Raw genomic sequence first — 22,990 nt, 5'->3', positions numbered from 1 at the left:
TCCCGGGCCCCGCGGCCTCCCGGGCCTGGCCTCCCCCTCCCCGGGCCCCGCGGCCTCCCCGGGCCTAGACAGGGGCCTTCCCGGCCCAGGCCCGCTCTGCCGCCGCCCAGGGGCTCGGTCTCAGCCCGGGGAGGGGAGGGGGCGGCCAGGCCGGGGTCCGGGGTCCGGGGGGCTCAGCCCGGGGGGCGGGGGAGGAGGCAAAGGCAGACACGGGTGGGGGGCGGCCCACGAGGGTCCCGGACGCAGGGGGAACACGGGGGCGGGGAGGGGGGCGCCCGGCCCCCGGGGCTGCCTCCACGCGCCCGCGCGCACCCCGGAAGCCCCCCATAGCGGCCTGGCCGCGGGCCTCCCTCTCGGACACGCGCGGCCCCCTCCCCCACCCGCGAGGCGGCACGGGGCGGTCCCCGGGGTGGGGGAGGGTCCGCCCCGCCCCCGTCCCAGCCCCCCCGCGCTGCACGCTGGGCCACACCTACCCGCGGGGGGGGCAGCTGCGCGCTCGCTCCTCCAGGAGCTCCGCTAGGGGGCGCGGGGCCGGGGTTGCGCCTGCGCACTCCCGGGACTCGAGGGGCCCCGGCCCGCGGCCCGGAGGGGGCTCGGGACCACGCGGGGCCTCACTCCCGGGGCTGGAAAGCCGGCGGGGCCCGGACGAGGAAGAACGACTCCCAGCATGCACCGCGCGCCGCGGCAGCGGCGCCGCAGGGGCTGGAGGCCTGCCCGAGGCATTCTGGGAGACGTAGTCGCCCGGTCCGTGCCGCCGGCGCGCTTCCGGACTCCATCGCCCAGAGGGCTCCGCGCCCGCTAGACTCGTTCGCGCCTGCGCGCCGGGCGGAGGTGGGGCCGCGGTCCGGGAGCCCGGGGGCCGGGGCGTCCCCTCCGTCCCCTCCGTCCCCTCCGTCCCCTCCGCTCTCCAGTCCTGCGCCCCGGCGGGCGGCGGGGGTCCGGGGCCCGGGGCCCGCAGGGAAGTGGGGGGGGGCCGCGGGAACCGGAGGACGCGCCGGCGCGCCAGGGGCCGAGCAACCAGGAGGCGCAGCATCAGGGCCGGTTCCTTCCCCGTGCCCCAGCCCCGCCGCGCCGCGGACCGCGCCCCCGAGGGGCCCCCGAGGCCGGGGCGGCCACAGCTGGGGGCCCGGGTGGGCCTCGGGTGGACCTCGGGGTCGGCCCCCCACGCTGCTTCCTTCGGGCGGCGGGGTGACGTCCGCCGGGCCCAGGCCTCCCGGGTCGGGGCCCCCACCACGTGGGAGCCCCCCCGAGGCGGCCTGGCCCCCTTGTCCAGCGGCCCATCTGCCGGGCCTAGGGCCGGATGAGAGGCTGCTCCTGCGGGGGGTGGGCCTGGGCCCCCGAGACTGCCAGGCCCCCTGCCCATCCTGTTGGGGGCACTCTCCGGAGGGGCCGCGGCGGCCGCCCCCTCCTCTTAGCCCATCAGCCCGAGAGCCGGCCCCCTCAGACACTGATTCCCTTAGACGGACAACACAGGGTCACTGGGAATCTGGCGATGCCCTGGCCAGCTGGGTGCTGACCCAACACTCTACGCAAACCTTTCATTCTCGTTGTTGCCAGGTGGTTCACAGAAAGGCCGTGACTCTGAAAACCTTAACTCACCGGCTTGGAAGCCAGCTGGGGAGGGGCAGTGGGCCAGGCCCTATCCTCTTGCTAGACCTTGACCTTCACTACCTTCGTGACACTTTGGGGGCGGTGCCCTTTCTCGAGAAAAGGCAAAATAAACGCTCCTTTTTTTGCTCAGGGGAGTCTATTTTTTTAAGTGGATTTTTGTCCCACACACTACTATGTGCTGGCCACTACACTAAGTACTTGGAACAAGAAAGGCAAAAAGGAGGCGGCTAGGTGGTGCAGTGGGTAAAGCACCAGCCCGGGAGTCAGGAGTACGTGGGTTCAAATCCGGTCTCAGACGCTTAAATACTTACCTAGTTGTGTGGCCTTGGGCAAGCCACTTAAGCCCATTGCCTTGAAAAATCTAAAAACAAAAACAAGAAAGGCAAAAGAAGGCTCTGCTCTTAAGGAACTTAAGTCTAGTGGAGGCATGAGCTAGAGTAAGACCTTCCCTCCTCATTTGAGTGGGGAAGGATGCAACTCCTAAAGGGGCAACTCAAAAATCCCCTTCTTTCCTGTGGGGCAGTGGGAAGAAAGAGGCTGAATTTGGTTTTCCTGTTTTCTCCCCTAGAAGCTGCATAGTCAGTGAAACCTTTTAATTTTAACTATTTTTTAATATTGTATTTTGATATTTAATATTAGTATTTTTTAATACTACCAACCCAAGTGGATGAGCAGAAGAAATAAAACCAAAGGGCAAGATAATCTGGAATCGTTCCCCTAGACTGGTATTGGGAGCCAGACAGAACCCAAAATAAAGTGGATAGAGAAGTTTGGCCGTAAGTCCCCACTCAGGTTTACACCTGGAGCTGCTAGACCATGGTATTTAGTTGTGTGACCTTGGATAAATCATTTAATCCCAATTGCCTCACATCCAGGGCCATCTCTAGTCCGGATTCCCCTCTGGTCAACAGGACCCACATGATTCTGGCAGAGAAAGTGAAGTCAGTGACTTAGCACAGCACCCCCTCACTCAAATTCAGTTCATGTGCTTGTCATGGCATCACCTTGTGGTGTTCTTTGAAGGGCAGACATTATTATATGTAGGATAATCTTGTTATAAAAAAGTACATGCAAGTGAGATGAATAGATGAAAAATAAAAGGAAAAGGTTCCACCATCAGAAGATACTGGGAAAGTGGGATTGGAAATGAATCTTAGAGAAGACCTGGTAAACTTAGGCAGAGGTTGTTGGGGGGCAGGGGGCAGAAGAGCCAGGGCTGAGGCACAGAGACAGGAGGTGGAGTGTCCTGTGTGAGCCATGCAAGGAAGTCAATATGGCTGGATTGGAGAGTTCATGAGAGGGAGGGAGGAGCTAGGTGTCAAAAGCTTTAAATGCCAAATCTGGGAGTTTGTATTTGATGGGGTAGCATGTCAGACTTATGCTTTAGGGAAATCATTTTGGCAGCTGCTTGCCTGGAGGCAGGAATGATATAAGGGCCCTATTGGAAGATTGGTGCAGCAGTCGGGTAAGAGATGATGACAGCCTGAATCTGGGGAACTGGAAAGATGGCAGTGCCCTTGACAGCAATTTGCATTTGGAAGAGGAAGTGGCTCAGGAATCGGTCTGAAACTTTTGGACATGTTGAATTTGAGGGATGTGGTGAATAGAATTGTCCCGCCTACACTAAGCGATTGAAGCAGAGCTTCTAATAGCACACTATTAAAGGATCCATAGACCCCCTCCTGAAGTTTATCTCAAATCTCCCTCATGGCCTGAGATACCTCCTTCGTCTGGGACCTTGTTTTTATAGTTTGAGACCCAAATATGCAAAAGAGGCATGGTGAATATACAGAATCTCATTGGTTGATAGAACTTGCTCTGGATGGCCAAAGATGACATTAGCAGAGGGATCCTCAATTGGGGAATGACAGGGCATTTTCACTAAGTGAGCATAAGATAGTCATAACAGGCCATACATTCTGACTAGGTCATAAGGTAGTCACTTGAATGGTCTGGAGGTACAAAAATAAATTGGGACTTTCCATGCAGTTGAGTCACCTTTATGCAGGATGTGTTCACCAAGATAAAGAAAAAACTGGAGAGTCTAGTTAGCTCCCCTATGATTGCACAAGTGATCATACACCTGCACATCACCACTTTGGGATCTGATATACAGTGTTTAGGATATCAGATTGACCGATACCAACTAGAATTGGAGGAGGGATCTTTCATAAATCAACTTTCTTAGATGTCTATGAGTTTTCAGTTTTAGATGCTAAGAAACAATTTGTGATTCAGGAAGTGAAATCAGAAGAGGCCTGGGATGAATATACAGAACCTCTAGAGAGAGGACTCCCATTCATACACCACTAAAGATTAACCTAACAAGAACATTCTCTGAGGGAAGCAAGATTCTTTGCTATATTTAAGAAATAATAAAGCATCAGCTTCCTCAACCCTGATGATATAGAAAAGGGGAGGTCAGGATTGTTTGCATAATTATGTTACCAAAAGACTGGAAATGTATTCAGTAATTGAGGGAATGAGTTTTAAAAAAAGGTTTTTTTTTAGTGAAAGCAATGGAATATTGGAGTGTCCAAGAAATGAAAAGTGGAGTTCTTGTGGAGAATTGTAACATCATCTTAAAAATACCCTCAAAAAAGTTCAAAAGCAAGCACATTTTTTATCTACATGTTTCTTATGGATGTAAGTGTAAAATACTTTATTTCACACACTAAATAAATAAAATTACCACTTCACACATTTATTCCCTTAAAAAAAGTAATTTCTATTTTAGAATAAAAAATAAAACATGAGTAAACTGACCATCTAGAAAAACTAAGCTTTGTAGGCTTATAGAATTATGGATTTAGAGCTGGAAGGGACATTAAAGGTCAAAGAGTATAATTCTTATTTTACAGGTAAGGAAACTGCAGTACAGAGAGGTAAAGTGTCTGAAAGGGGATTTTATTCACATCTTCCTGACTCTATATCCAGCAACTTTCCCACTTTGGCACCTGGCTCCCTCAAAACCATTTGAATGGTTTTGGTACAAGGATCAGTGAAAAAAACAAATCTCACATCAGGCACCATTGTCACAGATCTGGTTAACTTTATTGTCACTAATAGCATTAGAATGTCATATAAGGTATAAGGTGCTTAAGAGGGATCTTTCAGAAGCTTTCCCCAGCCAACATCTTGGCTGCGGCTTTGATGAGAACCCAAATTCATTCCCATGGTCAATGAAACTTGTGATCCATGTTATCACCATCAATTCCCTGATGCTTCTCAAGAGGGCCCCACTTTAGATATGGAAGCTATCACTTTCAAGGAGCTGATGTAATCCATTAGAACTCATTAGATGATAAGCTCTTTGAGGGCAGGGACTGTCTTTTTCTTTTTCCTCCTCAGCACCCAGCACAGTGTATCACATGTAACGGACAATAATTGTTAATTAATTGATGTGTTTTAAGCTGTTCCCTATAGCTAAGAACTCAATCATGTCCTAGTGGAGGAATGTTAGTGGGGAGAAGGGATGGAAGGAAACAGCGCAAGTTATGTGATGGCCAACAAGGTATATTTTCTGACCAGAGGATTTCCCATATTCATTACATTCTCTCTAGAATGAGTTCTCTGATGGCTACTAAGTTCATCTTTCCTAGAGAAGGGTTTTCCACAATCACTACATTCAAAGGGTTTTACTCCGGTATGAATCCTCTGATGTCTAATAAGGGTTCCCCTTTCACTGAAAGCTTTCCCACATACATTACATTCAAAAGGTTTTACTCCACTATGAGTTTTCTGATGTCTATTAAGGTTTCCTCTCTCACTGAAAGCTTTCCCACACTCATTACACTCAAAAGGTTTCTCTCCAGTATGAGTCCTTTGATGACTTTCAAGGTATCCTTTCAGACTGAAAGATTTTCCACATTCATTACAATCAAAGGGTTTCACTCCACTATGAGTTAATTGATGATTAAGAAGGTATACTTTTCGACTGAAGGTTTTGTCACAGTTGGTACATTCAAAAGGTTTCACTCCAGTGTGAGTTCTCTGATGTCTAATGAGGCTTCCCTTCTCACTGAAGGCTTTACCACATTCGTTACATTCAAAGCGTTTTACTCCACTGTGACTCCTTTGATGTCTACTAAAGTTCTCCCTGTCGTTGAAGGCTTTTCCACAAACACTGCATTTTAAGTTTTCTTCTGGAGGTTGAGTTCTCGGACTTACAAAGTGTTCATTCAAAGTCAGGGATTTCTCACATGTACTGGGACCAGAGGGCTTTACTTCATTATGAGTTGCCTGATGGTTATGAAGATAGACTTTTCTACTGAAGGCTTTGCCACATTCAGCACATTCAAAAGGCTTCATTCCAGTATGAGTCCTTTGGTGTCTAATAAGGGTTTCCTTCAGGCCAAAGGCTTTGCCACATTCGTTGCATTCAAAGGGTTTCAGTACAGTGTGAGTTCTCTGATGGTTAATAAGCCCTATTTTCCGACTGAAGGTTTTCCCACAATTACATTCAAAGAGTTTTATTCCAGCATGAGTTCTCTGATGTCTCATGAGGGTTCCCTGGTCATTGAAGGCTTTTCCACATTCATTACATTCAAAAGGTTTTATTCCAGTATGAGTTCTTTGATGTCTACTAAGAGTTTCCTTCAGTCTAAAGGCTTTCCCACATTCATTACACTCAAATGGTTTTACTCCGGTGTGAGTTCTCTGATGGCTAATAAGGCCTCCCTTACAAGTGAAGGCTTTTTCACATTCATTGCATTCAAAAGGTTTCACTCCACTATGAATTCCTTGGTGTCTAATAAGGCTTCCTTTCTGGCTAAAAGCTTTCCCACATTCAGGGCATTCAAAAGGTTTCTCTCCAGTATGAGTTCTCTGATGGTTACTGAAATTTTGCTTCACTCTGAAGGTTTTCTCACATTCACTACATTTATAGGGCTTCTCTCTTGAATGAGTTTTCTGATGTCTCAGAAAGGTTCGACTCTCACTAAAGGCTTTCTCACATTCATTACATTGAAAGGGTTTCTTTCCAGTATGAATTCTCTCATGCTGAATAAAATTTCTTTCATCACTGAAGGATTTTCCACTTTCATTGCATTCATATAGTTTTTCTCCTTCATATAGTCTATGGAATTTAATGAGGTCTGAGTGGTAACTGAAGGACTTCTTGAATTCAATATTCTTGTAATCGTTCTTCCCTATGGAGACTGTATTACATTTATTTAGGTCTGAAACCCCCCTGAAGTTCTTACCAAGTGTTTTATATTTATGTGGATTTTTTTTCATAGTACCTTTCCTCAGTGAAGCAAATCTTAACTCTGCACTGCAATGAGATACATTTACTCTATTAAGACTTGTTCTCTCAGTGATTGTTACTCTTCTGGAACTTCTCTTCTCATTGTCTTTCAGTGCCTCCAAAATGATATCACATTCCCCAGTTTCTCCCATTCTACAATGCCAAGGACTGTTCTCTCTCAGTCTTTTGTTAGATGATGCTCCTGTGCAAATTCCCTGGATCCATCTTGAGTCATGACTTTCATACTTGGTCTCCTGAGTAGAGGAATCTGAAAGAAATTTTTAGAAATCACTAGTTGATGTTCTTTGTTTTAGGAGAAAGGAAACTGCTTTGTATCAAGAACCTGGATTATGATATTTCAGAAGACAAAGGATATGGGCTTACCTCCAAGAACGATTTGCCCAAAAAACTGAATATAATCCTACATTGGAGAAGGCAGACCTTTAATAAAATAGAAGAGTTCCAAGTATTCCTAATGAAAAGCCTGGTACTGTGTAGAAACTTTAAAGTCCAAACCACAAGAGTTAAGAGACCTAGAGTAAATGTAAACAATCATAAGGGCCTAAACAAGGGTAGACTGCTTACATTTAAATCTATGCATCTACACTGAATTCTACTGACCTCAGGGGTCAAAGCAGGTGTCTAAGTATAATGTTTTCAGGGTAAAAGAATGGAAAGAGAAGAGAGGAAGGGAGAGGAAGATTAGGAAAAATTTCTTGGCATAATGAGGGTATACAATCTAGAAAGTGGAAAGAGGGGCTGCTACTTGAATTGCACTCTCATCTGAACTGTCAAAGGAGGATATAGACACACACACACACACACACACACACACACACACACACACACACGATACTGGGTTCATAAAGATATCTCATTGTACAAAGAAATAATGTCTGTTCTTCATTCATGAAGAGGACCACAACATCAGAGAGGTGATTCTGTGACAAGCACATGAATTGGATTTGAGTGAGGGAGTGCTGTGCTAAGTCACCAGTCCCACTTTCTCCTCCAGAGTCATCTGGGTCCAGGGGCCAGATATGAATCAAGATAACTGGAGATGCCCTGGAGGAGAGACAATCAGGGTGAAGTGAATTGCCCAAGATCACACAGCTGCCAGTTGTCTGAGGACAAATTCAAACTCCTATTCTCCTGTCTCCAAGGCCAGTGCTCTACCCACTGTGCCACCTAGTAGCCTGGTCAATTCACTTAGTAATGGCTGCCTCACCCAACAAGAAAGGAAAAAAAAAAGGTTACAAATCACATTACATACAAAGAAATAGGAGGGAAAGGAGAGAAGGGAGAAGAAAAAGGAGAAAACTGGAAGGAAAGTTTAGTTTTAAGGAAAACAAACTCTAAGGACATATAAAAACGGCTCTTTTCAGAGATGGTCAAGAAAAGTGGCCTGAGAGGGTGCTCATGAACTGGGGAAAACCAGACTGTATCATCAATAAAGCTTATGAAACAGCTACCATGTGCCAGACCAAGGTCCTAAGTGCTGGGAATACAAAAGAGGCAAGAGACCCTGTTCTCAAGGAACTCACAAGCCAAGGGCTGAAACAACAAGCAAACAAATATACATACAAATTCTAGACAATTGAGGAAGTATGAGAATTGAAAGGGAATGGGAAAGAATTCCTGTAGAAGGCAGCATATAAACATGATGAAATGTTCTTCAGATACAATGAACTCTGGGAAAAGTTCTACGAACTTTTGCAGAATGCAATGAACGGAACCAGAAGAAATTTATACAACAATAATATGGCAAGGATAAACAACTATGAAAGAATTAGGAACCTGGATAAAAGTAATAATCAACCATGATTCCAAAGGGCTGCCTACCTCCAGATAGAGAGGTGAAGGATTCAGGGTCTCAAGAGAATAGAATGAGAAAGAAATTTTTTGAATGTGACCTTAGCAGAAATTTGTTTTGCTTGGCTATCCATGCTGCTAACATTGGTTTTTCTTTTTTCCTTCATCTTCATTTGGGGGATGAGGGTGCATTGGGATGGTAGGTTGAGAAGACAGACTTTTGTGGATCAAAAAATATAATTTACAAGATAGAGAAAATAATATACTCACTGAAAACCAGAATTACATTCTGGAAGACAGAACAGTGGAAAACCACTGAAAAAAAAAAGACTTGAAATCTAAGTATATGCATAAGTGATGCATCTGAGTGAACACTTGTAAAAGAGTTTGATTTGCGTTCCCACAGTTGTGAAACAAAAAGAAATGTGTCCAATAATATATTTCTGAAAAATATTAAAAACAATCTCCTAAAATAATGGAAAAGAAATAAAGAGAGTTTAAAAGCCATTTTGTGGGTAGAAGTTTACCTTTTTAAAAAAAAATTCAATTATATTTTATCTTCAGTTGTAAATTCAGTTGTAAATTCTCCTTGCCTTTTTTTTTTGCAAGGCAATGGGGTTAAGTGACTTTACCAGGCCACATAGTTAGGTAATTATTAAGTGTCTGAGGCCACATTTGAACTCAGGTCCTCCTGACTCCAGGGCCAGTGCTCCATCCACTGTGCCACCTAGCTGCCCTTCCTCCTTGCCCTCTAAATAACCCTCCCCCCATGGAGAAGGCAAGAAAAAAACAATGCCCAATATAGATATGTAGATTCATATAAAACAAATTCATATAAAACAAATTCCCTCATGTCCAAAAAAAAGAAAACATCCTTTGATATGTACTCTGAGCTCATCAGCTCTATGTGGAGGTATTTCACCTGTTTCATCATTCATATTTTAGAATTATGATTGGTCACTGTAATGATCAGAGGTCCCATCTTTCAGAGTTGATCATTTTTACAATATTGGTGCAATTGTATAAATTATTCTCCTGGTTCTAAAGTCATGATATCATCTCCCAGCTCACATCCAAGTCATCTCCAGGCATCCTGATCCATATCTGGTCACTGGACCCAGATGACTCTGGAGGAGAAAGTGAGGCTGGTGACTTAACACAACTCCCCCCCCCCCACTCCAATCCAATTCAGGGGGCTTGTCATGACATCACCTCCCTGATATCATGGTCCTCCTTGAGAATGAAGAACAAACATCATCATCATGATCTCCTAGCTCCAACTGAGTTTGATGAAGAGGCCTAGGTGAAGAAAATGCTTCCTGCAACCAGGACAAATAGCCAAGACTAAGAATTAAGAAGAGTTTCATAAGGCCATGGGCTATAAGAATTGACAGTATGGTCAGAGGACAAAGGAGAACAAAATATTTCAATGGACAGACAAGCTCTTAGACTTGTTAGCTGCTTCCTTCTCTGACTACCTGGCTCAGGGTAAGAGGTTTATAACAAGTGACCAAAAGAGCAGGCTGAAATGAACAGTCGATGGAAATGTATGTGACCAGGGCACCCCCATGTATTAACTTAGATGCAGGCAATGCCTGTAAGCAGGACATATGCATGTCCTCCTATCTCCAGTATGGCAGAGTTAATACTGACTTCTGATGATGTCACTGAACTTTTCTCTTGGGCCTGTTCCAAGTGAGGCATCTCTAGGGCTCCCCGACATTAGATTCCCTCTAATTCTAGACCTTTTCTTCTTCCAGATAAATTTAAGTGGTTAAGTCTAGCTCTATACAGTATCACTTTGGAAGTCTGATTGGTACAACACGAAATCATAAACCAATTCAGGTAGTACCAATTTTATTTTTAGTGGTGCAACCCCACCACAAACATCCCTTTAATTGCTTACATACTTTGCTCTGTATTGCTTTGAGGGTATCTTGTAATATTTTCTTTAAAAGTACTGAGTTGGGGACCAGCTAGGTGGTGAAGTGGATAGAGCAATGGCCCTGGAGTCAGGAGGACCTGAGTTCAAATCCAACCTCAGACACTTAATAATAACCTAGCTGTGTGACCCCATTGCCTTAAATAAGAAAAAAATAAAAGTCTTGAGTTGGTCATGGCAGATTTACTCCCCCCCCCCCCAAATCATATGCAAATATAGCTATTTTGAAAGGAACCTCTCTCTTTTTTCCCTTTTTTTTAAAAAAATTGCAAACTGTTTTTTTTTTTTTAATAACAAGAAATGTCTTCAAGGGAAGTGGAGGAAGAGGGATAAAATTTAGAAATAATGGGCTAGGGACTGAATTCTGATTTTGTGGGTGTTAGGATCTCCAAGGAAAAAACGTGGCCTTTCAACGTAGCTTAATAGAGGGCATTTGCCCTGTCCCTATCTTTGTTTGAGACTCAAGACAAATCCAAGATCTAGAGTGTTCCCTAGAACCCTGAGAGCTATCTCAGAGTGAGAATGCTAGTGTCAGAACTTGAACCCAGATCATCTTGGCTCTGAGATCAGTTCTTTTTTATACTGTATGACCTTGAGACTGGAAATAACAGTGATACAAAAAAAATACAAGAAGGTCCTATGATCTGAACAGGTGGCTTGAGCAAGATAGTTCTGCATGGGGAAGAAAGGGGTCCCTCTCCACTCCCCAAAGCAGCCATCATGGCCATCTACACGTGGCAGAGGAAAAACCAATACTGGGCTAGATGAGCCTCCCCCTGATCCCAAGTCTCTGGACAGGTGACCAAACCGAAATCCTGAGATGGATCCAGCTTTAGTGGATTTATCAAGGATGTGAGGGTCTGGATGAAGCCTATGTTACTTGCAGCAGAAGTGCTATTCTTCAAATACATCCTTCTCCTGGAGGAAATCCCCAAAGTCCATGCTCCAATTTGCCAGGAGAGATGGACTTGGAGCAAATTCCTCAAACAGGGCAGATCCACACAAGTAAAATGGCCGTTCAGCAGTCCCACCAAATATTACATGGTTTAATATATCAATGTCCTCAGAGAACATTAACAGGAAAAATGTGGCAATACTGATAGTTTAATTATCTGCCAATGTGTGCTTAACTTGTGCTTTGAGTCTTTCTTTTCTGAGAACAAAACAAATGGCTGTCCATCCCATATCTACTTTGCATCTCTTTCTAGAAGGGACCCTCTTAATACCAGATTTTGGGGAGACCCTAGATGCGTGCCAAACCTAAACTGCCTGCATTTCATCTTCTCACCTGGACAAGTAGCTGTCAATGTTTCTCCCTCAGAGTTCCAAGGTGCTTTTCCTCTCTCCAACAGGGAGATCATATCCAGTTTGGAAACAGGAAGTCCTATTTGGAAATGGAAATGAAGAAATAGAGGAAACCACAAGATATCTCAGAGCACAATTTCTACAGGGAAAAGAAGATAACAAAGGAAGCACAAGCGACGATCCAGAGGGTTTCTAAAACATTCCAAGGAAGAATGAGTCATTTGTCTAATTTAGGCTCAAGAGGAAAACTTGTTCATTTACTGTTGCTAGGCCATTGTTATCTTCCCTGAGATTTTAATGTTTTTTTACAGAATCACAGGATTTCCAAGTTAGAAAGGACTTCCAAGGCTACGTAGTGGAACCCACATTGGATATATGTCCTCACTATAACAGACCTGACAAGTAGTCATTCAGTTTCTTCTTGAAGAGCTTTAAAAGAGAATCCACCATCTCAAGAGACAGTTCATTCAGCTTCTGAGAGAAGGCAGATTCTTAAGCCACATATATATGGCATAACTGAACTTACCTAGGGAGACAAAGATTTCATAGTTCTCCACCATCACATCCATGTACAGGTTTCTCTGAGCAGAGTCCAGGTATGTCCACTCCTCCCAGGTAAATTCAACAGCCACATCTTTGAATGTCACTGAGCTCTGAAATATCAAACACATTCTTGATCACATTAGATGGTAGTAAGCATCTAATGCCACCAGTTGAAGTATCAGGTACCAGGAGAGAGAACTTGTATAATTATGGGGGTAGCACTTGCCTAAGGTGGAACCAAGCTAGCAAAATGCCAAATGAATTCCAAATTATTCAAGAGTAAACCAATGTCCCTCCTATATCGATTGACTGATAGCTCATTCTCACTGACCTCAAACCTAACCCATCCACTTATTGTTCCACCTCTGCCTGCCCTTTAATTATCGTGCTTTTGCTATTTATCTCCCTTAATTAGTCCATGGGACAGTCAGATGGTGCAGTGGTGGATTTGAAGTCAGAGTTCAAGTCTGGCCTTAGACTGTTATTAGCTGTGTGATCTTGAGCAAGTCCCTTCACCCTGTTTGCTTCAGTTTCCTCAACTGTCAAATGATCTGGAAAAGGAAATGACAAATTGCTCCAGGATCTTTGCTAAAAATAACTCCAATAGTGATCTTGCTTCAAAACTCAGATGGAGTTATGAAGAGCCAAACAACAGTGAACATGCGTCTTTTCATTTTAGATCTCTTGGGTTGGTCCTGTTAACTTCTGGCATTCATAGGAAACCTCACGGAATCCCTGCTATCCTGAATAGTATTGACTCATATACTCCGACAAACTGGTCTGAGAAAGAGTTCTAATATTCCTTGCTCTCCATGATTATTCTAGTAGACTCTGACCCTGCTGCTGTCACTCAGTAACTTCTCCTCTTCTGAGGTTCAAGTTTTTCAATTTATCACCAAATTTAGATTTGGGTAACGGATATCTACCTACCCTGATTCCTTCTTTCTATATATTTCAGTACCTGCTTCATAGTATTCTTTTCTACCCCAGGTCCTGCCTTCATATTGAGAACACACACTCTGAATTAGTCTCACTTCCTCACTTTTGCCAGGATCCCTAAACTACTAGACAAAGGAGAAGGCTGTGGATATACAGGACCAAAGCTTCTTATTCTTTCATACCACACTTGTGGAGAAGATTGAGAGATAGGAACTAGATGATAATACAGTTAGATGGGCCCAGGTCTAGCTGGATAGATGGACTCAAAGATTAGTTATTAATGGTTTAATGCCGGGAGATCTTCCATGGGATAGTTAAGGAATATGTGCTTGGCCCTGTGTTGTTTAATGTTGTCATCAATCACTTGGCTAAGTGAGAACATACTTATCAGATCTTCTGATGGCACAAAGCTAGGAGGGATCACTAACATGCTGTCTGACCGAGTTAGGATCCAAACAGATCTTCAAAAGACAGTGCATCGGCCTGAATTTAGAAGATGAAATTCAATAGGGATAAATGAAAGGTCTTCCACTTGAGCACAAAAAAATCAAATTCACAAATAAAAGAAGTCATGGATAAACAGAAGATGATCTGAAAAAAAAATCTGTGTGTTATAGCAGGATGCAAATTTAATATCAGTATGAATAGGAGCCAAAAAATTAAGGTGACCATAGGATGTCTTGAAAGCATCAGAACTTCCAGTAATAGAGAGGTGAGAATCCCACAATTTTAAAAGAAAACGGATAATCTGGAGCACATACAGAAAAAGGAAATCAAGATGCTGATGGTCCTTGAGTTCTTGTCATATGAAGGTCAATGAAAGGAGCTTGGAATGTTTAGCCTTTAGGTATCATAGGAGGAAGTACTGGACTTATTTTTTAATCTAAGGGCAGGACCAGATGCAATGAGGTCAATTTGGTGTCAAAGCAACTTTTTATCAATTAGGTTCATTCAAAAGTTGAATGGTCTGATTTGAAAGGCGACTGGCTTCTCTTTCCTTTGGTGTTCAAGCAGAGGATGAAAGACCCAGTCAATATGTAATGACTGGGATTCCTTCCCTGCATGAGTTGAACTAGATGGCTGTAAGGGCCTTTCTAGTTTGTCAATTCTTTTGCTTTCAATCCTAGAATCAGTTCAGGTCTCTCTGTTTCCTCAAATGCAACCTCAAAAAAATTTCCATCTAGGCCTAAAGACTTATAGCAACTGAGAGTCTTGGTACTGTTCTCTTTGTTCCCTTCTTCATTCTCTTGAGTAAACTGAGAAGTGTTGCGTAATTTCTCTACTCTCCACAGACACATCTCAACCAATCAGTTTACTTCAAGATTATCCAAATGATTGTGCTTTTCTCTCTAATCCTCTTCAGGTCTCCTATGGCTTTGGAGCATATCCTTTAATCAGTCTCTTTTGAATATATATATTGTACATGGGTTTCCTCCTTTTCCCTATCTCTAGTGAGAACGTCGAGTAACTACATAATCAGTCATTTGGAGGGCAATTACCACCAAATGTAGAAAATGAAATGGGAAGTAGAAACCGATTGTATGTCCTCATTTGAAAACTACTTGATTTCAGAGAACCTTCATTCCAATTGCTGATTTCCTAAAATGTGGGCCCCAAACTCCACTCAGTAGTCCTAGAGTGCAGTGCTGTGACAAGCAAAGGAACTTTCTATCTCTCTGCACACTTTCTCTTCTTTCCTGACTGATGGATCTGCTCTGTTCTCTTCCCTGGCTGACTCTTGTAGGTGTCCCTCTCCCTCCTGTATTTCCTCACTTCTCTCCTCTGTGCTCAGGGATTCCCACATTAGACTCTAAGTAATTGAAGGTCAGAGACTGTCCTATTTTTTTCTCTGTATCCCCAGGTCCTAACATATATCAGGTATTTAATAAATGTAGGTTGAACTTTTTATTTGAAAAATCTCTTAAGAGTATGAAGGGACTTTTTAGGTCACGACATCTGACAAGTCAGTCCTCACTCTGGCACTCAGGGTTCATAAGCACACATACTACATTAAAAATATCTAATGAAATCAGATCCCTTCATTCTGTTATCTTTGTATCTCCATTTGGTCTCAACTCGGGGAACGAGATTCCTTCATGCCAGGAATAACCAGACACTATTCCCTTTTCATCTTCCTTGTGTCTTGCCTCCCCCATTGGAATGTAAGCACTCTGAGGGAACAAACTCTCTCTTTTTATTATTTGTATTCCAGGCACTTAATCCAAGAATTTCAGATCTGACACTACTTCCATTTCTTCTTCCTCTATTTGCCAGGAAGTCATGGGAGCAGTTGTCAAGTTCTTAGTTTTTTTGATGTGAAGCTTCAAGTCAGCTTTTATATTCTCTTCTTCACCCTCCTCAAGAGGCTTCTGCCATCAGAGAGGTATTGTCTGCATAAAATATTTTGTATAATATACTCTGCAGCTAGGTTCAATAAATAAGATGGCAAAAAGATAGTCTTGTCTTACTCCTTTTCCAATCTTAAACCAATTAGTTGCTCCATGCATGGTATTTAACTATTGCTTCCTGGCCCACACAAAGGTTCTTAAGGAGACAAGTAGGATGATATGGGACACCTGCCATCCCTTTTGAGGGCTAGACACAGTTTTTTGCAAGCTGCACAATCAAAAGCTTTAGTGCAGTCAGGAAGCAGATGTTTTTCTGGAACCCCCTTGCTTTCTCCATAATGCAGCATGTGTTGGCAATTTGGCCTCTAGTTCCTCTGCCTCTCTGAAAACCAACCTGCTCTTCTGATAATCCCTGGTTCCATATTGCTAAAGCCCACTTACAGAGTTTTAAGAATGTCAGAGTCTTAAGATAAACTTGCTGGTGTGTAATTGTTCAGAAGTGTGAAAGTTCCCCGACAATGCCGTTCTATAGGACCCAGACAGAAATCAATCTTTTCCAAACAGATGGCCACTGTTGTGTTTTCTAAATTTGCCAGCATATTGCGTACAGCACTTTTACAGTATCATCTTTTAGGTTTTAAGTAGCTTAGTTGGAATTTTATCACCTCCACTACCTTGACTGTTATCAATGCTTCCTAAGGTTCACTTGACTTCATTCTCCATGATATTTGGATTTAGATCTGTGACCACACCATTGTCAGTGACATTAAGACATTTCTTAGATAGTAGGCACATAGCAGATACTTAATAAACATTTATTGACTAAATGTTTATTAAATAAATGGTAACTGAACTGAACTTATATGAAGCTATTCTAATTCAGACAGTATATAAAAAGATCCATCTATCAGAATACTCTACAGCTTATGGAAGTGAATAATTGAAGTTCATATCCCTAGATGAGACTTGGGTATACAAAAACCATTGAAAAAAAGGGAAAGAAATGGGCCTATATACAGCATACAAGAATTGATATGCTATTTCAGCAGAGAAGCCAGTGAGATAGCAAGGTGGATACAGCACTAAACCTGAAGAGAGGAGGACCTGAGTGCAAGTCTAGCCTTAGTCATTACTAGTCATGTGACTGTGGGCAGGTCACTTAAGCTTGGCCTCTCTCGGTTTCTTCATTTATAAAACCTCCTTGGGTTATTGTGAGGATCAAATGAAGTTCATATCCCTGTCAAGACCAGACTGTAAATCCCACCTACTAGCTGTGTGACCCTGGGCAAATCACTTAACACTACAGTTTCCTCATCTGTCAAATGAAATGGAAAAGGAAATGGTAAAACACTCTGGTATCTGTCAAGAAAACCCCAAATAGAGTTAAGAAGAGTTAGACACAATTGAAAAATAAAACACTGCAGGGTATTTGAAATAACTAAACAACAACACAATAGCCATAATGTCCTGGGCAAACCTTCAAGTATTATTGTTATTGCGGTTGGTGTCGTCATTTTTGTTGCTATTTTTAAAGCTCAACCTACCTCAAGCATGGGTGTCAGGACCCCTGAAGTCCTTCCTTCCGCATCTGCCATACTTGCCCAGTCTTAGGCAAGGACCAAATGTTGAGAAGCCTGACCTGGATAAGGAGAAAGAAGTCACAAGGTTTTAAACAAAGCTCCTACCGGCATCCTAGATCCCTCCACCCCAGGCAATGTTGCCACATCAAACCTATATTCTAGGTCACTCTTCAATAAATTACTCTGTTCTCAGATCAACAAACTCTGCTAAAGAAGTCATGAAACTATTGAATAGGTCTAGTATAAATTCATGCCACCCAAAACCAAATGCTCATTTCTCCTGGAAATCTTGAATTTTATTGAGTTCCTAGTATCTTGATCTCATTCTCCAGTGTCTGCTAAAAGTTCTTTGCCTAGTCAAGAGGCCCAGAAGCTGACTCCTCCATTTCCTTTTGGCAGAAATACAGGTGTGCTATTGTATTGAATTCAAGGTCAAAGCAACTGAATGTAAACTCCCTTGTCTTCCTAGTGTTTACTTCAATAGTATCCTGCACCTTCATTTTATCTCTCCTCCTTCTTTCTTCTCAAAAGGGAATTCAATTCAATTCAAGAAGCTTGTATTAAGCAGCTACCAGATGCCAGGCAGTGCCCTGGGTACTGCGGGTATAAAGACCAATACAAAACCTCTGCCTTTGTCTTGAGAGAAATCTGAGGGTCAAAGTCCCAAGCATGATCCACTGCTAGATTAGTAGTCATCAATAAATGAAATCAGTGGTCTCTCCTGATGACCAAAGACCCCTAGTTAGGGATAACAGAATCTTTTCTAGTGATTCACAGGATGACAGAGGAAAATTGTGAACCACATAAGTAGGCTTTCTTCTGACTGGCTAGACACTTCAATGAGAAGGTGGAATAAGTGTCATTTCAGGTCTTTCCCCATTAGACACCACTGGGAGATGAGATCAGTTCTCAGGTGATGGGAGAGCTTTAAAATGATAAGACTTACCAATATGGGCCGTCAGGTGGCAAAGTGAATAGAGTGTTGGGCTGGAGTCAAGAAGACCAGATTGCAAATCCAACTTACTAGCTGTGTGACCTTGGGCAAGTCACCCAACACTGTACAGTTTCCTCATCTGTCAAATGAAATAGAGAAGGAAATGGTAAACCACTCTAGTATCTTTGCCAAGAAAACCCCAAATAGAGTCGCAAGGAGTTGGACATTATCTGAAAAATAAAACACTGCAGGGTATTTGAAATAACCAAACAACAACACAAAAGTTTAGATTGATAAGAATGACCTTTAGGTTAATCAAATTTTTCTGGAAAGTGAGTGATGGGGGAAATTAAAAGGGTGAAGGTACAAGTTATAGTATAAGGGTGAAATTACAAAGTCACAAAAGTAGAATTGTGACAAAGGACGATATTAAATCTATGCTATTTTAGGTCTTAATTACAATTAAAAAATCATCAATGTTCAATTTCATACCTTTAAGGAGTCTACAGTCGTGTGTGTGTGTGTGTGTTGGGGATAGAATATGTAAGTTACTAGAAAGTAATTTCTGGTACAGCACCTGGACTATGTAGAAAGACCTTGGTAGGTGATACTTGAGAGTTAAGATGGGGCCCTGGAGGCAGTTTGGGATTGCAGAGGCAGCAGCAGTGAGGACCTAGAGCATTCTCTGTATGGGGCCCAGGCCTGGCAAAAGCGGACAGAAGTAGGATGAAGAAGGGCACACACAGAGATGAAAAGCGGGATCAGCTTTCCTGTAATAAATACTCAAGGAGGGAAATAATGTCTCTGTGTATTTTAAGAGCTTTAATTTGGACAGGAAACTGGACTTATTCTATTTGTCTGCAAAAGTTGGAATCTAGAAGAATGAGTAGAAGAGAAGAAAATTTGGGCTGGAACCAAGATGAGAGTTTTCCAAAAATAGGATATGCACCTCAAGAGAAAGTGGGTTGAGGGGCAGCAAGGTGATGCAGTGGATAGAGCATTAACCCTGGAGTCAGGAAGACCTGAGTTCAAATCCCACCACAAACACTTAATAATTGCCTAGCTGTGTGACCCTGGGCAAGTCACTTAGCCCCATTGCCTTAAAAATAAATAAAAATTAAAAAAAAAAAAAGAAAAAGTGCATTGGGCCTGATTGAAGGGTACTGAGTAAAGGCAGATGGCAACTCAATACAGGGGACACTTGTTGGGTTGCACACTGGCCCCAAACATCCCATCCACCTTTGATTCTTATATTCCATTTCTTTTACAGTTGAGCGTGTTGAGATAGCCTGGATTAGCTAGTAACATTTTTTTCATTTTCTTTTTAGGTTTTTGCAAGGCAAATGGGGTTAAGAGGCTCGCCCAAGGTTACACAGCTGGATAATTATTAAGTGTCTGAGGCCAGATTTGAACTCAGGTACTCCTGACTCCAGGGCTGGTGCTCTAGCCACTGTGCCACCTAGCCGCCCCAACTTTTTTCTTTTTCAACAACTAAAAGGGAAAAGTATAAGTATCTATTAAGGGCCAGATCCTGTCCTAAGAGGTTGTTCAGTTAAATGGATCACAAGTACAGTCAGGATAACTGTGTTAAACAGATCAACACTGCCGTCAGGAATGTTGTTGTCCCTCTAAGGCATTAACTGTAGAGGTTTCCTCTAAGGAACACCCCCAGGAATTCTGGGACTGACCATCCTGACTTTTGGACCTACTTCCTCAGCATTCCTGTGTCACAAGCTGACAGGTCTCTGGCATTCCAGTCCCCAAGGGATCTTTACAAAGATGCTCTCATATGATCCTCACCACAAACCTGGGAGATGGGTGCTATGACTATTTCCTGTTTATAGTAGAAGAAACTGAAGTTAAATGATGTGTTCAGGATCCCACAGCTAGCCTGAGGCCAACTCTGAACTTGTCTTCCCAATTCTAGGCCTGGCACTTTCTCCATGGGGCCAACTAGCAGTCAAAAAGCATTTGGAAGCATAGAAAGTCAGCTCAAGAGGCAACAGAGTACATCAGAGGACAGTCCAACCCACACGTGACCAAGAATGCCTTCTGTGTTATCCCCAGTGTGTGTGCATCTAGCCTTTGCTGGTACAGATGCAGCGAGGGGGAACCCTCTCCTTCAATAAGTCAGACCAACATGCATTTAATAGGTGCCTACTATGTACTAAGCACTGGGTCAGGAACCTCCTGAAGATCCTCTGCCATGCTACCACAATCTGACTCCTCCAAACTTCCCCTCCACTATTCTACTCTGAGAACCACCTGTTCCAAATCAAATACGTTACTGGTTCCTAACCCTTCCACCTCCCATCTCTTTTCCTACTTCTTCCCAGTCCTTCATGTCACTTATCTACTCTTTTATCAAACCCAGGCCAAGTCCTACCTCCTCCCTGAAGCCTCTTATTGCCAGTTATTGGGGGATAGCTCGTGCTTTTCTAATTATTCTACCTGATTTGTCTATGGTGTAACATTTGCTGCCTTGTACATTCTATTGATATGTCCCCTCTGGATCATTGGTTCCTTTGAGGATGGGTCTATCTTGGTTGCTCTTTGCTCAATACATGTCTGTTGCTGGTCCTATGATTGAGTTTGTTGGCTTAGGAGGTCATGCCTGAGTCTGCTGGGTAAGGACAGAGCAATCTGCCAGAGAAGGATGGGAGCGTCCTGGCAACCTGGCCTTTTTGGGCCAGCCATAACATCAGTCCCTCTACAGCATCCTGCAATTCCACCTCTTGCCTTGCCTGGGCCATTGCAGCCTGATGCTCTGGGAGGACTCCACCCTGAAGCAGAATCCATAGGGAAGATGACAGCTCGTTAACAAACTCCCTTCCTACCCCAGAGTATTTTAACCCTGTTCTCTGTTCCTCATTGACCTCAAGCCAATCCCACTATACCACCCTCAAGCAACCCTTTCCATGTCACTCTTTGGAATTATTGTTAATTGGTAGCAAACTTTTTGTCGTTCAGTTGTTTCAACCATGTTCGGCTCTTTGTGACTTCACTGGGGTTTTCTTCCACTGGAGTGATGTGCCATTTTTTTTCTCCAGCTCATTTTTACAGAAGAACTGAGGAAAACAGAGGTCAAGGGGCTTGCCCAGGGTCGCACAGTGCCTGAGGCTAGATTTGATCTCAGGAATAGACATCTCCCTGACCCCCAGGTCTGGTCTGTCACGGCACCACCTAGATGCTCTGAGACCTCATACAACCCAGCTAATTGTTTGCACTGTGGTTGTTCCCAGGTGTCCAAACCTTCATAACTGGCCGGTCACCCTGTCTGTAGGATTGTCTTTGCAAAGGTAACGGCGTAGGGCGGCATTCCCTTCTCCAGTGGACTAGAGCAGATAGAGGTTACATGTCATAGTGTCACATAAATCCAGTCTGAGGCTGGATCTGAACTCGCATCTTCTGTCTCTAGGCCGGCCACTCTCCCCTGAGCCGCACACTTAATTTCTTCTTGGCTGTTTCCTCATCCCTCCAGCTTCCTGCACTGGGCACAACCAGGGCCAGCTTCTCCCTCATTTCTCCAAGTCCACGCTGGAAGAGGGGGCGCTGCAGGGCCGCGGGGCTCCCCAGTGCCACACCCCGCACCCCCCCTCCATAGTCCCATACAAATCCATCAATCCATCAAGCCCTCCATCCTTACCTCCGGGCCCCTCCTCTTCCTCGGGCCAGGGGCTCCTGCCTGCAGGGAGGAAGGCCCGTGGCCTGTCAGCCGATGTCGTGGGACTCCCCGGACCCCCCAACGCCCCAGTTCGTCAGCTCGCTCATCTCTCACAGGTTGAGATGAGGAGGGACCGGCGGATGCAGGAGGATGCGGGTTCGAGTCCTGCCTCTTGGGGAGGATTGATGTTTATTTTTTTGCCCCTTCCAGGGCCACGCCCCCTCCCCGGGGCAGCTGCCTCTCCCCTCTGTACCTGGGGGTCCCAGATTTCTAGCCCCCTCCCAAGACCCCCTGGAGGCCGGGCGGGGGCGGGGCCGGGCCGCGCACGCGCACTCACTCACTGGCCGCCCCGGGGGCTCGCGGAAGCGGAGCTCGGGCGGGGAGGGGAAGAGGGCCGCGGCCTCCCCGCCCCGAGCGGCCCTCAGACCCCGGGAGCGGCCCTCAGACCCCGGGAGCGCCGTCAGGCCCCAGGGGCCGCGTCGGGGGCCGCTTCCCGAGCCCCGGAGAGATGTCTTCCGGCATGCCTCGTCATCTGCGGCCGTGGACCAGGAGGGCTGCCGGGGCGCCCGATGCCTTCTGGGAAATGTAGTCCGTTCTCGTTTCGCCCCCCGCGGCTGTTCCCGTTGCGTCTCTCCTGCGGGCGGGCGCGCCGCCTCTATCTCCCAGAGGGCTCCGCGGTCCCCCGCCCTGCCCCTCCCCGCCGGGGCTTGTGCGGCTGCGCCTGCGCACTGGGGAAGCCGCCCTCCACCGCGAGCAGGGAGCAGGGGCGGCAGCTCCCCGGCCGGGTGGCCTGGAGGGGCGCGGGGCGCGGTCCTGGGGATCCCCCGGGCCCTCGGGGCCGGCGCTGCCCCCACCTCACCTAGGCGGGCGCGTGACCGACGCCTGGTCTGTGCTGGGGGCACAGGCCCGCAGCCGCGATGGAGCGCCCCAGCCTTGGGCGGAGGGCCCGGGCCCGGAGCCGGAGCCGGGCACAGCTCGGAGCGCCAGGCCCGGCGCGCCGTGGGCGCCTCAGCGATGCCCCCCGCCTGTATGGCCACAGCCCCCGACAGGGACCTGGGGGGCCC

At 45.3% G+C, this 22,990-nt stretch overlaps 1 protein-coding gene across 1 annotated transcript in view; it reads right to left on the bottom strand.

The window, feature by feature from the left end:
* Positions 1-22,256, bottom strand: part of LOC141511650 (uncharacterized) — a 38,807-nt gene extending 16,551 nt beyond the window's left edge. Inside the window, exons 1-6 of the mRNA XM_074220765.1 lie at positions 21,909-22,256; positions 18,275-18,401; positions 17,293-17,387; positions 12,445-12,571; positions 11,902-11,997; positions 5,164-7,127 (exon numbers count right to left, since the gene is read on the bottom strand). Coding sequence (XP_074076866.1) covers positions 5,164-7,127; positions 11,902-11,997; positions 12,445-12,571; positions 17,293-17,343 — 2,238 coding nt within the window. The 5' untranslated portion in view covers positions 17,344-17,387; positions 18,275-18,401; positions 21,909-22,256. The remainder of the gene's footprint in view (positions 1-5,163; positions 7,128-11,901; positions 11,998-12,444; positions 12,572-17,292; positions 17,388-18,274; positions 18,402-21,908) is intronic.
* Positions 22,257-22,990: the final 734 nt, after the last annotated feature.

The sequence above is a fragment of the Macrotis lagotis genome, chromosome 1, assembly GCF_037893015.1.
Source record: "Macrotis lagotis isolate mMagLag1 chromosome 1, bilby.v1.9.chrom.fasta, whole genome shotgun sequence".
NCBI classification, from domain to species: Eukaryota; Metazoa; Chordata; class Mammalia; order Peramelemorphia; family Peramelidae; genus Macrotis; species Macrotis lagotis.
This window is presented reverse-complemented; position numbering and strand designations above follow the sequence as displayed.